The following is a 15000-nucleotide window of genomic DNA, read 5'->3' as shown; positions in this document are numbered from 1 at the left end:
TTGATTCTCAACTTGTTTTGCTTTCAGTAAATATTTATAGGTATAATTTTAACAATTATTGTTTCTTCGTCTCAACTAATTTGTAAAATGCATAGTTTCTCGTTTAAGTTTGTTAATAATTTCTTTTAATCATAAAAAATGTGTACGAATGATAATAAACCCTTTGTTAATTACTTAAGAAAGGGTACCTCTTTTTAAACAAATACTTTTATTATTCCACATTTGCATATCTGTCTCGGGATCTCAAATTTTTTTCTTTATCTTTTTTTTTTTTTTTGCTAATTACCAATTTGCTTAATCAAAGGTTTTGCAATTGATTAGACATTTACATACTCTTATCGGCAAGTTCTAAACCAACTAGGACTTATTAAACTTTACATATCACTAATTCAAAGCGGCTGCTCTGAAAGGTCTCTTAAACAAACATGAATACGAAGAGGACATTCTTTTAATACAAAACCTTGAATACATGTAAACCATGTAAAACATGAGGTACAGGCAAATCGAACTCAAAACAGTATTATGGGTGATTAAAATGCTGTTCCACTGTGACACTGTTTATTGATGAGTCAGAGAGGTCCCTGCAATGATCGGGGCCTGAGTACGCAGCAAGCATCTGCTGGAGGGGGAGATGTGGGGGGGGGGACGGGGGGTGGAGGGGCGATGGAAGGGGTGGGGGAGGGGGAGCGGGAAGGGAAATCACACAAGGACAGTTTAGAGAGTTGCCTTTGAGAAAATGACACTGGGAAAAGGAGAACACGCGGGACTAATCACAGGAGCATCGTTGGGTCATTAAGCTTTAATGACATTGCGCTGTTCGTGAAATAACGTGTGTGTGTGTGTGTGTGTGTGTGTGTGTGTGTGTGTGTGTGTGTGTGTGTGTGTGTGTGTGTGTGTGTGTGTGTGTGTGTGTGTGTGTGTGTGTGTGTGTGTGTGTGTTTGTGTGCGGGGGGTGAGTGTGCGTGTGATTGTGTGGTGAGTGTCTGTGTGCGCGCGCGCGTGTGGGGTGGGTGTACATATGTGAGGTGAGTGGAGTGTGAGTGTGTGAGGTGAGTGTGCGTGTGCTTGTGTGGTGAATGTCCGTGTGTGTGGGGTGGGTGTGCATGTGTGAGGTGAGTGTGCGTGTTGTGTGTGTGGGTGGGTGGGTGACTACGAGTGTTGTGTGTGTGTGTGTGGGGGGGGGGGGGTGTGGTGCGGTTGTGGTGTGTTGTGTGTGTGTGTGTGTGTGTGTGTGTGTGTGTGTGTGTGTGTGTGTGGTGTGTGTGGTGTGTGTGTGTGAGGGTGCGTGTTGTGTGTTGTGGGGGAGGGTGCGTGTTGTGTGTGTGTGGGTGACTACGCGTGTTGTGTGAGTGTGCGTGTTGTGTGTCTTGTGTGACTACGCGTGTTGTGTGAGTGTGCGTGTTGTGTGTCTTGTGTGAATGTGTGCCTGTGAGTGAGTGAGTGAGTGAGTGAGTGAGTGAGTGAGTGAGTGAGTGAGTGAGTGAGTGAGTGAGTGAGTGAGTGAGTGAGTGAGTGTGTGTGTGGGTGGGTGGTGGGTGGGTGGGTGGGTGGGTGGGTGAGTGAGTGAGTGAGTGAGTGAGTGAGTGGGTGGGTGAGTGAGTGAGTGAGTGAGAGAGTGGGTGGGTGAGTGAGACAGTGAATGAGCATTTAACCGACAAAACGAAAAGTCAGTCATCCGTGTTAATGACCCATTTTACTCCCTGTGAAGGATACAATTTGTCATGCTCAGTGCCAGTAGGTATCTCATTCATTTTGGAAGCAAATGAGAAGTAACACGCTTGTAGGTGTTTCAGGTTTCACATGAACTACCAAGAAGCACTGTCAACCTGGCATTGAGCACACCAAAACTGGGGGGGCTTACATCTTGAATTCCAGTTGAGGCAACCAGAGCCACTGGAAGAAATGAGAAAGAGGTTCCTGGCAAGTGGAACTGATCACCAATGCATTTAGATTTCAAAAAAAAAGAAAAAAGAAAAAAAAAATACAAATGATTGCAACAAGCAAGCTTAAAGTATCCTGGTCCCATACACGACCACACATCGACCATGTGAGGACATCACCTTAGGCCCATTGATTGTCTTTTACCTATCAAGCCTCCTGTATACCTTGCGTCTGTCTGTCTGTCTATGTCTATATCTTGCCTGATGTCTTTGTGCTTGCACACAAAAATATGTCTGTCTGTCTGTCTGTCTGTCTGTCTGTCTGTCTGTCTGTCTGTCTGTCTGTCTGTCTGTCTGTCTGTCTGTCTGTCTGTCTGTCTGTCTGTCTGTCTGTCTGTCAAGCAGTCAAGTTATCTAGAGGTATGTCTGTTTGTCTGTCTTTCAGTCAATCAGTCAAATCATTCAGTTTATATATTTACTTAATTCACATTTACGTGCACATAAATACATACATAAATATATACATACATACATACACTTTAAACAAATGTCTATAAGATTTATGCATATATGTTTATCTAGATATATAAACTGTATAAAGAGGTAGATACGTATGGATATTTCACAAATATCTGTTTCCATGAAATATATGTATACATTTGTACAGGGCATGTAAGTATGCACATGAGTGTGTATGTATGTGCACTTTCGTTGCATGCTTTACATTTACACATTTGCTCACTTACTTTCAAAACTAAAAGTCATGTATACAGTCCAAACTTTAAGAAAAATTAAGTAATTATACTATGTATGGAAATAACACCGCATGAAATCGTTTATAAACAAATGAGTCTAACTGGTGATCAGACCAGGCCTTGACCAGAGAGAGGATTTGGCACGGCCACAATAAGAAAATAAAAAGGTCTTAGATTCAGGTACAAAAAAAATTGGGTAAATAATCCTTGGCACGAAATTCTAGAAGAAGCCTTCGGCTCAAGAAAGACACATCTAAATTCATTAATAAATAAGAATATCACATCAAAAATGTCTTTCACTACATTACTTCTCACATCCCAGCCCTATTGCCACCTAAATCCAGGCAGATCTTGTCCATTGTAAAACTTTCTTTACCACAAAGCAGTTAACATACACAGTCCCTCTTGACACCCCAAAAATAAAATCATAATTCAAATGACACTTTGCATTCTTCTGAATAACAGTAAAAATCCCTGAGTGTTATCGAGGGGCATTTGAACACATGTATACACATTTGCATATACACATTTTTCATTTTGTAAATAACAAATATGGAATACAAACATATCTACAATGAATGTCTGTATGAGTTTGAGACACATTGTATATGCAAATGCAAGTAAAATGGCAAGTACATATACAAATGTGTATGTATATATTAATGCTGGTACACAAGCATATGCATGTAAATAAACAAATGTTTAAGTGGATGTGTGTGTGTGTGTGTGTGTGTGTGTGTGTGTGTGTGTGTGTGTGTGTGTGTGTGTGTGTGTGTGTGTGTGTGTGTGTGTGTGTGTGTGTGTGTGTGTGTGTGTGTGCGTGTGCGTGTGCGTGTGCGTGTGCGTGTGCGCGCGCGCACATGCACAGTTGTATATGAGAGAGAGAGAGAGAGAGAGAGAGAGAGAGAGAGAGAGAGAGAGAGAGAGAGAGAGAGAGAGAGAGAGAGAGAGAGAGAGAGAGAGAGAGCATGTATGTCTGTAAGTATAGGTGTAGGTGTGGGAGTGGGTGTATATCTGCATATATACGTGCATGTGCATGTCAATTTATACATATGTCCATATGTGTACCAATGAACATTTAAATAAGTATGCTTGTCTATACATGTATACATTGGAGTGTGCTTCTGAATGAGTATGTATTACTGCTTATTTGCATATTTCTATTTATACATTCAAGCACATGTAATTATTGATTACTAGTTTAGCTGCCAAACAATGTTAGTGTGTGCCAGAATTTACAACTGAGTGGGTGGACAACAGGGTAGGGGGGTCATTATATCAGATGCTTGCAAAACTCCAGACACATTAGACACGTAACTAAATCTATTTGCACATAAAACATCCAATATCTTTAAAACTAACATTATGACAAAAAATTTGTACATGCGTTAAGACAGATGCTGAAATCGACATTTAGTAAAACAAATTAGCCAAAAAATATCTGAGTTTACATTATTTGAACTAGAAATCACTGGTCTGTCTCTAAAAAAAAAAACCCTTATTGCCTTTGGAACAAGGGAGAGGAGTATCCCACAAGAGTTGAACACCATAAATATGTGTCATCAATTCCCTGAATAATAGCACAGGCAATGCATATGGCCTCCTTCATGATGAACTTTAACCCTTGACCTTACATAGCTATTTAAGAGATGTGTCCTTTTCACTCTGACACAAAACGCCGACACATCAGCATCCATCACAAAATAAAGAAAAAAAAAAGAAAAAAAAAAAAAAAAAAAAAAAAAAAACTATCAGAAAGAGGTCCAAATGTAGCAATTGCATGGAGCCAAGCTTGTAGCACAGTGTTATATCAGTTTGTACTATGGATAGCCAGCTTTACATGGGCAAGCCGCAGCAGGGTTCTATCCGTACTCTTGAGCTCCGTGATCCTGACTGACCTGATACATTCTTTTCCTAACATCACCTAACTTGCAGAACTTATCATCAGACATGTGGAACACGGATCAACTTTGTGAACCAAATTTACCTGACACATGCTATTGCTTTACAAAAACTGACTTGGATGATCTGTACATTGTAACGTGCATGAATTAAGGCTCACGGATCACGGATTCAGATAGCTGGGTTCTGTCTCCCTGCAGCGAGCCTTACGTACACAGATGAGAAATATGTCTTTATAAATATCAATAAACATAATTACAGTAATGATACACATCTGAGAAATATAGACTCTGAAAATAAAAAACCTGTACACATGATATAGTGGGCAACAAGGGCTGGAGAGCCAAATAACTGTGGTAAGATATCTCCCGTTTACAAAAAATATAAAACAAAGTTGGGAGAAAATATAACTGGATATTTAAAAACTATATTGGTTACCGTCTCTCCATCCCTTGTTAGTGTTAACCCATTATATCACTTTGGTAACCTGTAATAGGACCTGTAAAAATTTGCTGTGGCTATGTTGCACCTCCGAAGAGGCACTATTCCCTGGTTTGTGAGGTGAGTTGAGAGTTACAGAGGCCGGAGAGAAGGGAGCTAAAGGTTCATGGGGAGGCTGATAATAGCCCTTATTATCTCTTTTTAAGTTTCACATTCATGACATAATGCATCTCATCCAAGTAACTTCATTTCCGTCTTTTAAAACAGTCAACATGATTAGCCGAGTCAAGCACCCATACATACCCTGGATTTGTAACAAATATCAATAGTTGTACTTAGTTTAGTCATGGGATGGGGTTAAAATATGATATATATTATAGTGGATAATCAGTCTGTATACTAAAATTAACATCCACTAATATGCTAATCTCTCGGAAAGTTCATCTGACGAAGGCACTTGGACAACACCAAAACGAGGCTGAATCAGTCTTTGTTCAACTTGTCTATTCCTCCCACTACAGGAAACATATGTTGACACATATCTTCTGCACATAACAACTGGTAACTGCAGCGTCAGTATCATCATCTATTATTTTCTTAATAGTAATCTATGAGAAACAAAACTCTTCAATTACCACTCTTGTTTGTTGTGTGCAAAAACAGAACATCATGTTTCCTGCTGTATTCAGCTCCCTCCTACCCCGGCTTGGGTATAACAACCTGATGAGCAACCTGATTGATTTGGTATGGGCTTTGATGAAGGATTCAATATTTGACTTATAGCTAAAATGGTAGGTAGTGAGCAGCATGACCACCCTATATACACCTTAGGAGAAAGGTATCAGAACTTCTCAGAAGGCAAATACATAAAATGGCCATACTTTGATTTCTACCATACCATAGATACTGGGTGCATTCAGAGAGCATGAGATACTTTCAACTCTTAAACAACTCTTGACAGATGTATAAGGTATCATTAAACATCCAGGAACCTTAGACTAAGGCCCTGAGCAGAGTTAGAGTGCAAACATCTCATTCTTCTGGAGCATGGCTACTGTCCTTAAGTTAAGCACAACTGTTCTGGGGCTGGGCAACAACTGGTCGGCTAGCACTATGCGTCACAACTAGCAAGGGTGTGGGGTCATAACAGTGGGCCCAAGTCAATATGGGAGACATTTCCATTTCATACAGATAGACCTTAACAAATGAGAGCTTCCAAGTTTGATCGCATTCTTTTCTATAAACATTTGAAAGGCTCTAATTGTGTGGGACTAAATCAAATGGTGGCTCCAATATATTCCTTGGATAACAAAAAGTAGGCAATGAACATGGATTTAACAGGTGCAGAAAAAACTATTAAACATTCCTTAGCATAATGCACTCACATTTCCTTAAAAGTGGAGATCTCTCCAAAAATGATATGTAAAAATCTGCACTATGGAACAAATTGCACATTATAATGTTAATTGTTCTGTTGATAAAAAGAAAAGACAATTTTTGATGCTTCAAAAAGACCTCCAAATATCATTAACCTACATTAACAAACTACATCACTATAAGGACATGGTTTCAAATAAAGATAATAAGGACAACATATACCAAAAAAATAGAAATAAATATAACTTAACTTCATACTAAAAATACACTGTAATTGAATGTAATCCATTTATACATAAATCCTTACCACTTACTCCACCTTAAACCTTTTATCAATGTAAGTACCATACACCACACATAAGAAATCTTTAACATTACACATACACTAGACACAATATACACAAATTGGCACAAAAAGTGGATACATTCGTGCATCCAAAATTTTTAATAAATTACATATATGAAAAATAAAGGGAATCACAAAAATAGTTTCCAACCAAACCTTTTTTTCTGAAATCTTGTATATTACTAAATGGCAAGCATGACCATCTCCTTCAGCCTTATTAAGTACATCATAATTCTCCAGTATAAGAGGACATTACTATATATGGGCTGCTACTTGCAGGCAGTCTTAGACGCCTCCTTGAACAGCCAAATATAACCCTGTGTTGTTTGGTTGGAGGTTTTAAACCATCCAAGCAACTGAGAAAAATATTAATTTCTATAATTTCATTCTGTTACTTACTTTGAGTATTATCTAAATTTATTCAATTCTTAAAAGAAACTGATGTTTGTGAAACCAATGATCTGACTGTCAACTTTTCTGACCTCAGATGGTTGATTCCCATTTACACTGGGTATATGTTACTCTAACGATAAGAGTATAAAATACAAACATAAAAAAAGGGGAGGAAAAAAGAAGGAATATGTCTTACAAAATAAAGTCGTCGCTCAAAGAGGTAGTCATACTTGCTGATATGGAAACAAGAGACACAGTGAGGAAGGGGGAAGGGGTTTTGAGCAATGGGTAACACTGGGTGTGAGCGTCTCATGCATATCGCTGTACAAGCCTCGTCCTCACTGATTGTTCATCACATGATTTCATTCCATCTGGAATGTCTCTGATTCAAGAGAGCTTATTGTCAATGATTGTGTTCAAAAAACTCTTAAATTTGGAGAACTTATGATAAAGCCATTAAACTGATTAAAAATATACTGGATTGTCCAATTAGTTATGAGCAAACAGCATCACTTACCAACATGATCCAGAAAACATTTCTTGAACACAACCAGTACCTCCCCATCACGGTGACTTTACAACTAAACTCTCTCAGAGGAGGTATGCTTTTATCACTTAACAACTTCCTTCAACACAGCATAGCATTAGGCTATACCCGTTGAACATTAATATCTACCTGTCATGGAAATGCTCACAGAACTCTGCTCCTTCTGCTGTCACTATCCTCAGATCAAATAACCAACGGAAATATATACTGTCATGGTTGTTACAATTGGCACTGGCATAGTCATCATTGAATATATGGTCTTTTAAACAACTTTTAAATTATAACAAGACTTTACCTATAAAACACTGTCTGCAATACAAATATATATATATATATGTATATATAGAATAATAAAAAATAATGTGCTCCCTAGTCATGATTATATCTCTGCAGATAATGACAATCTACCAAAATACAACCTGCATGTGAGTAAATATGTATGTAACTGGAGAGAAACTGGAGGTAGCGCCGAAGAAAAGGGGAGGGAGGTAGGTAGTACTTTTGTCTTTGTTACTATGTACCAATACTTTGTTTACGGATTCTCACTGGTTACCGAGAGTGAGTATAAAAATGTGTTAATGCCTATGTGCCTACATATAGCTCATTTTGCATTTAATCAAGAAAAAAAAAATTATATAAAATAATTACAAATAAAGCAAATGCTTCTATAACCAAACAATGCATGTTTCAGCACATAGACACCACTTGTGACTATGCCAAGTTTGCCAAAATACAGGAAGAGAAGCGTTGGCTAGCTGGACTTTGAGAAGAGCAATACTTTTGCTGGGGGTAATCCCACTGAACACTAACAACCACTTGATTAATTTGTTGAGGTATTTCAAAATCTCACAAACAACAGCTACCTCTATAGTCATACACATGAACATACTGGTTAGGTATTGTCGTAGCCTTTGGAAGACATAGAAGTTATGAATTAAGTGGCACAGAATCTTTGCACTGGAGATAATGTGATTTTCTACTTTGTTTGTACACTTTAGGAGTCTGCATAATCTAAGTCTCAAAAAGCAGGTGTCCCTGACATCACATCATCTCAAACTTGCACAAATTTCTTGGAAGTAAAAGATACTGATTGCCCAATGCTTCCAAATATTGATAAGTGTTACTTATTTCCTGATCATTAGCTAATGGAAGAGAAGAAAGTTAATTTTCTTTTTGGCACAAATTAGGTACAAGAGGAAATACAGGGGTACAAAATTCTTCCCAGTTACACTGGTTTCGAGAAAATAAAAGAGGTTCATTGTAAAGCATCTGTTTCAAGGTAATCAAATGCAGCTTGCTTCCTGTAGCTTTTCTACTGACAAAGGAGCTGCACTGATTCCCTAACAACTTAGTTAATTAGTCTAAGAAGTGGTAAAAGGTCCACATATTCATTACAGACACACTGGAAACACCAACCATCCACTCACCATGAACCAACACATTACCAATACTCAATACTCATATGGGCTATTCTCCTTGTATGCCATCCAAAGCTGTGACACTTATGTACCTTTCTAACTATATATACTGTAAAGTTGAGCACTTATGTTATTACTTTATGCCTGAGAATGAAAACTGAGGGCATTGCAAAGACTTGGTCAGCTTAAAATAGCTGAAAATCTAAGTTACAAATGATCAGCCTCTTTGGGGGTTGTGTACTTGGTCCAGCTATTTATAAGCCGTGTCAGGGTGAAAACATTACCCTTGAACAATCTGTTACTCAACAGACATAACAACTTTGGATTAAATGCTTCAAAATAGCCAACCAAGATACACTTCTTGATATGTTTCTGCCGAGTTAGAGCAGTAGGGCCTGAATCCTCCTGCAGTCTAACACACACAGAGATCAGGTGGGGTTCTTACTCGGACGTAGTGTCCTTGGTTCCCTGATCATTTTCATCATTGACGTACTGCTCCATGGTGTAGTTGCGGTTTCGTTTAAGAGGCGCCCCATGATGAGTCACCTGATGGCGACGCAAGTACCACTTGTTTTTGCATTTTTTGTGGCACAAGTCGCACTCCACCCCCTCGCCCTTGGTGTGAATATTGATAATGTGCTGTTTCAGATTGAATTTGTTGCTGAAGACGCGGTTACATATGGGACAGATGCCTGGCTGACGGCTGTTCCAAAGCTTGGGAACGCATGTCCGCACCAGATATTCAGCGTCTGCAAGGGAAGAAGAAATGTCCTCTCAGTATGGCTGTCTCTGGGGACATCCAAGTCCACTTAGCTTACTTAAGGGAGTTATAGCTATCAGGATTCTCTGATCAGGGGAACGACAGGTGGACAAATGGAGTTTTGTTTGAATTTAAATCAGAAGGCTTTCTTTTCTAGCCTCTAACCCATGGTTAATTCATTCCTTACCATGAATGCCCCATATTTCTGCCAATTAACCTCCTGAAAGTGACATTAATAATTTTAGCCAATGAAATACTATCTTAGCAAATTAATTTTAAATCTAGCCAATTAATAAGTTATGATGAGGAAGGAGCCTACTCAACCTTCCATAGACTGGGTAAAGGACTGAAGAGATTGTCAGTAACTATTGAGAGTCTACAAGAACACTACTTGGACAGGGTCATGCTTAGTAGAGTCTGGCTACATGCTACTTGTTATTTACGGGACAACTTGGGGAAGCTCATGTCATTGAGGACCATTTATTAATGTTGGGTGTCAGATCTCAAAAAAATTATATCAAATAAATAAATAAATAAATAAATAAATAAAAAGTTAACCAAAAAAACAAAAAAAAAAAAAAAAACAAAAAAAAAAGGAAAGATCTATGTATTTTTAGGAGTCCACATCCCAAGAATTTTGTCCATGTCCACCTGTTGTTGTCTTGTATCATAGCCCAAATGTAACTGACAGGACATTTTTCTGTAACAGATGTTTCATCTCGTTTTATGAGACTAGTATTTATACCCATTTGAACCATCTGTATATCATTTCAATCTTCAACTGCAGAACATACTATAGAAATTAATGAGGGGCAATTCAGCACATGCGATCCATTTGTTTCTTTGTGAAGACCTCTTGTGGCTGGGTTGTCTCCGTTTGATGGCTGGTGGGTGCTAGCGCTAGGCTTAAGTCGTTGGCCAAATCCTTGCTAGGCAGTTGATTTGCCAAAGTGTTGACAGACTTGGAGTCAGCACTGCCTTTGGAGCGTCGTAGGGGAGCACCATGTGCAGTCACATGATGTTTGCGCAAGTACCACTTGTTCTTGACAACCTTGTGGCACATCTCACACTCAATCCCCTCCCCTACTGTGTGCACGTTCACTATGTGTTGTTTCAGGTTAAACGAGTTACTGAAAGTTTTCCAGCAAAACGGACAGAGGCGGGGTTGCATGCAGCGCCACCTTTGGCGAGCGGGGGCATCTGGAACAGAGCAAAAGATGGCATTAACCTGGGCCCTTCAAAGTGCTGCTGCCAAATGCCCCCACTCAGCCAACTGTTCGCAGGTCTTTCTTACAAGGATCTCAAGGTTCGCTGATTTTTCAATTGATTGTTTGTTAGAATAAGGTACATACCTGGCAATGTTCTTATCAAAGACTATGTTCAGTCTAAATTATAGTCTTCCAATAGTAGTATTTCTATTTTTCTTAAATCCATTATACTATACAAAGAATCCACTATAAATACTCGCAAATTTCAATCTAGTAATCTGGTCCTGTGACAAAGGGGTAAAATACATTCAACTTAAACTTAAGGAAATCACTACTTATAAATATACTAGGCAGCTTAAGTTTCAAAGTACACAAAAAGCCAATCTAAGTGAAGAAAACTTGAAAATAAAAATGGCATGCCAAAAATGATTTCCATGTTTCTGTTTGACAAACCTTGGAAAGAAATACAAAATACAAACTTCTACATTTCTTATTACTGACAGGAGTATAGATTATATATTCACAGTCAAAACCAAAATGATAACCCCAATTTCCATCACAACTACAAGAAATACCAACAGTCCATTACCAATTGATCCAATACAAACTCCTACACATGCAACTGTAACTCCATTCATACTTTTACCCACTCACACACTTCAGAGCTAATCAAGATCAAAGTCAATCTAACAACACCAAGTTCCTGCAAGTTCCATGTTCTCTAAGGACGACTAATACCCAGCACCTCGTCATGTCACCCTAGGAAATTTTGCTTCACTGTTATTCTAATGCCTTTCTGATTTGGAAAACTGTCATTGTAAGCTTTTAAATGTAGTATCAAAATTGGTAACACATACATTTTTTCATCCACAAAAAAATAATCAGAAAAGAAAAACATACAACTATTTTTCTAATTAATTATCTCATTATCAGCAATCATTTTCATAGTTCCTGTACAGGCAGAGGAAGCATGAAGAGAGAAGGGGGTGGGGGAGAAAGAAGGGAGAAAGAGAGAGAATGGGAAAGAGAAAGAGATACATACTGAGAAGGAAGAGAAAGATCAGATAGTGAAAGGGAGAAAGGGGGGAGAGGGAGAGCGCAAGCGAGGAGGAAGGAGGAGTGAGAGTGAGAGTGAGAGTGAGAGTGAGAGTGAGAGTGAGAGAGAGAGGAGAGAGAGAGAGAGGAGAGAGAGAGAGAGAGAGAGAGGAGAGAGAGAGAGAGAGAGGAGAGAGAGAGAGGAGAGGAAGGAGAGGAGAGGGAAGAGAGAGAGGAGAGGGAAGAGAGAGGAGAGGGAAGAGAGAGAGGAGAGGGAAGAGAGAGAGGAGAGGGAAGAGAGGAGAGAGAGAGAGGAGAATGTCACACAGAAAGTGAGAGTGAGAGTGAGAGTGAGTGAGCCTGCTAATTATTTGTCTGTTTTTTTTTTCCTAGAAGGAAAAAAAAAAACTGAAGCAATAAACCCAAGCAAACCTACTTTTAAATAATAATTCTCAACCTCTACTTCATAAGAGATGAGGTGCAATTACAGATATCATTTGCCAGAAAAATGGCCAAAAAATATATATTTTTTACTAATTGGTTAAAAGCAATTGTGGATGGCTGTGGGAAAAGGACTGAATATGAATATTAAGACCTAAATAATAAATGCCCACATAACCAAAGCATAGTTCACCCCCTATACATTTACTGTAATATTTGTTTATATATAAAAAAGCAATATGTCATCACGCTATTTGTAAAATTCAAGTAAAAATTTTACGATTCTCTAACTCTAACACCCCCCCAAGCATTGAAATTCTAAACAAAATAAAACAAGTGATAATATTTTGCAACTCCGGCATATCAGAGGATTAGGGATTTGGGTGTGCACAAGGTGGGTGGTAAATTGTCATGTATACTATATTAGCCCACCTACAGAGCCTCAAGCTTAGGCTCATTCCTAGTTCAAAATGAACTTCTTTTTTATGGTACACATTTAGTCTCTTATAAAGAGCAATGCCTGACACACTATACTAGTAAGTTTTGCAACATACAGACAATACATAAGCAAGTACATGGAATTCAAGCATAGAAAACCCTTGTTGGTTTTACTTTTCAATATAAATTAGTAGTAGGATTTATATGACAAAAAAATGGTGAATGCAATTCCTCACATACAGTTTCAATGCAATTTCACTTAGTTACCCTTAGAGGAAGAGGGTGCCTAACATCTCACTGCAATCTGAATAGGGGATAATTAGCGTTTACAAGAATAAAAGTTTGGTTCCTTGCTTATCTTAAATTTAAAACTTGTCATGGTATCAACTGAATATTGAATTTTGACTACTTAATAGTGAAAAATGAAAGTGCTTACTAAAAATATGATCTTGCAAATACTATGTAACCGTTTCTATAATCCCTCTCTATGCACTAAAGGTACTCAAAACTGTTTTTTGGGGATATATGCTTCTCTTCTCTCTTTTTTTTTTTATCAGCTAAGTAAAAAAAAAAAAAAAAACTTAAGACCTTAAGAGAGAGTGTTCATACTGTTAAGGATGCAATACATTCCCCTAGTTATATTAACAAGCATTTCCAGGTACACAAGTCAAAAGAGGCAGTTCAAACGTTAGCAATGCTGAGGAATGAACACTGAAGGGGACGAGTATGTATGCAACATACCTATTATATCTGAAGGTGCATACCTTTCATCAAGTTCAGTACAGTAAGACACCTACTCAAAGAAAGTCTGGCACAGATGCAAAATTAGGTTTTTGGAACTGGGAGCACAAAGTGTTTATGGCAATTACACTTAATGTGCTGTGAATGTGTAAGTGAATGATGAATGACTGAATGAGGGGGGGTAGGGAGAGGAAGGGAGACAGAGAATGAGAAGGAGAGAGGGAAGGAGACAGAGGATGAGAGGGAAGGAGACAAAGGGAGAGAGGGAGAAAGAGTGTGGGAGAGAGGGGGGAGGGGGAGGAGGGGGGGAGGGGGAGGGGGGAGGGAGGAGGGAGGGAGGGAGAGAGAGAGAGAGGGTAGGGAGGGGGGGGAGGAGGGAGGAGAGAGAGGAGAGAGAGAGAGAGAGAGAGAGAGAGAGAGAGAGAGAGAGGGAGGGAGGGAGAGGGAGGAGGAGAGAGGGAGGGAGGGAGGGAGGAGGGAGGGAGAGGAGGAGAGGGAGAGGGAGGGAGGGAGGGAGGGAGGGAGGGAGGGAGGGAGGGAGGGAGGGGAGGGAGGGAGGGAGGGGGAGAGAGAGAGAGAGAGAGAGAGAGAGGGAGAGAGAGAGAGAGAGAGAGAGAGAGAGTGTAAATAACCATTCATATGTTTATACATACATATACATATTTATGTTTACATCAGTAAGTATGAAAAAATGTATATATCTGTGTATATATATTGCTGTTTGAATTGTTCATTCATGGAAAAAAAAAAATGGGTGCATGACCCCCCCCCTATGTCATATATATATATATATATATATATATATATATATATATATATATATATATAACATATGTATGTGTGTGTGTGTGTGTGTGTGTAGTGTATATATACCATATATATACAATATATGACTAATGCCACAAAGACTCAGCTTTGCAAATGATTGGTTGTTTAATATCCAAACAGGAAGTTGAAGATAACACTCCATGAAAGCCATGAATGTAGCAAAGAGGCAAATAACAATCAAAATTCAGAAGCTGAAGGAGGAACAGGTGGCATGGACCAATCTGTCATACAAATTTTGAACCCGTGGGAAACATATTAGAACTTCTTAAAAGTTTCATGACTAGTGATGAAACAAGGATTTAGTAATCTGATCCTGATAACAAACAGCAATAAAAGCTGTGGCTTCTACATGGTGCAAATCGAACAGTAAATAATAAATCAAATGAACTGCAGATACAATTAACAAAGTTTTTATGACTCACTGCCCATAATCTTCTGACTAACTATAGGGTCTATATACTATAGGGTCTGTTTACTAGAAAGCTCTTTC

General features: G+C 38.7%; 1 protein-coding gene across 5 annotated transcripts in view; it reads right to left on the bottom strand.

Annotated features, from left to right (window-relative positions):
* LOC119568630 (broad-complex core protein isoforms 1/2/3/4/5-like) overlaps positions 1-15000 on the bottom strand; it is a 44986-nt gene that overhangs the window by 3352 nt on the left and 26634 nt on the right. For 3 of the 5 annotated variants that reach the window (XM_037917166.1, XM_037917163.1, XM_037917169.1), the window contains exons 6-7: positions 10614-11019; positions 9577-9808 (exon numbers count right to left, since the gene is read on the bottom strand). The exons of 1 other annotated variant lie outside the window; for it this stretch is intronic. In XM_037917166.1, the coding sequence (XP_037773094.1) occupies positions 10637-11019 (383 nt within the window). In that variant the 3' untranslated portion in view covers positions 9577-9808; positions 10614-10636. Of the gene's footprint in view, positions 1-8566; positions 9809-10613; positions 11020-15000 lie in introns of those variants that run through there. One more of the 5 variants, XM_037917173.1, reaches the window with a different exon arrangement.

The sequence above is a fragment of the Penaeus monodon genome, chromosome 4, assembly GCF_015228065.2.
Source record: "Penaeus monodon isolate SGIC_2016 chromosome 4, NSTDA_Pmon_1, whole genome shotgun sequence".
In the NCBI taxonomy this organism is placed as follows: Eukaryota; Metazoa; Arthropoda; class Malacostraca; order Decapoda; family Penaeidae; genus Penaeus; species Penaeus monodon.
This window is presented reverse-complemented; position numbering and strand designations above follow the sequence as displayed.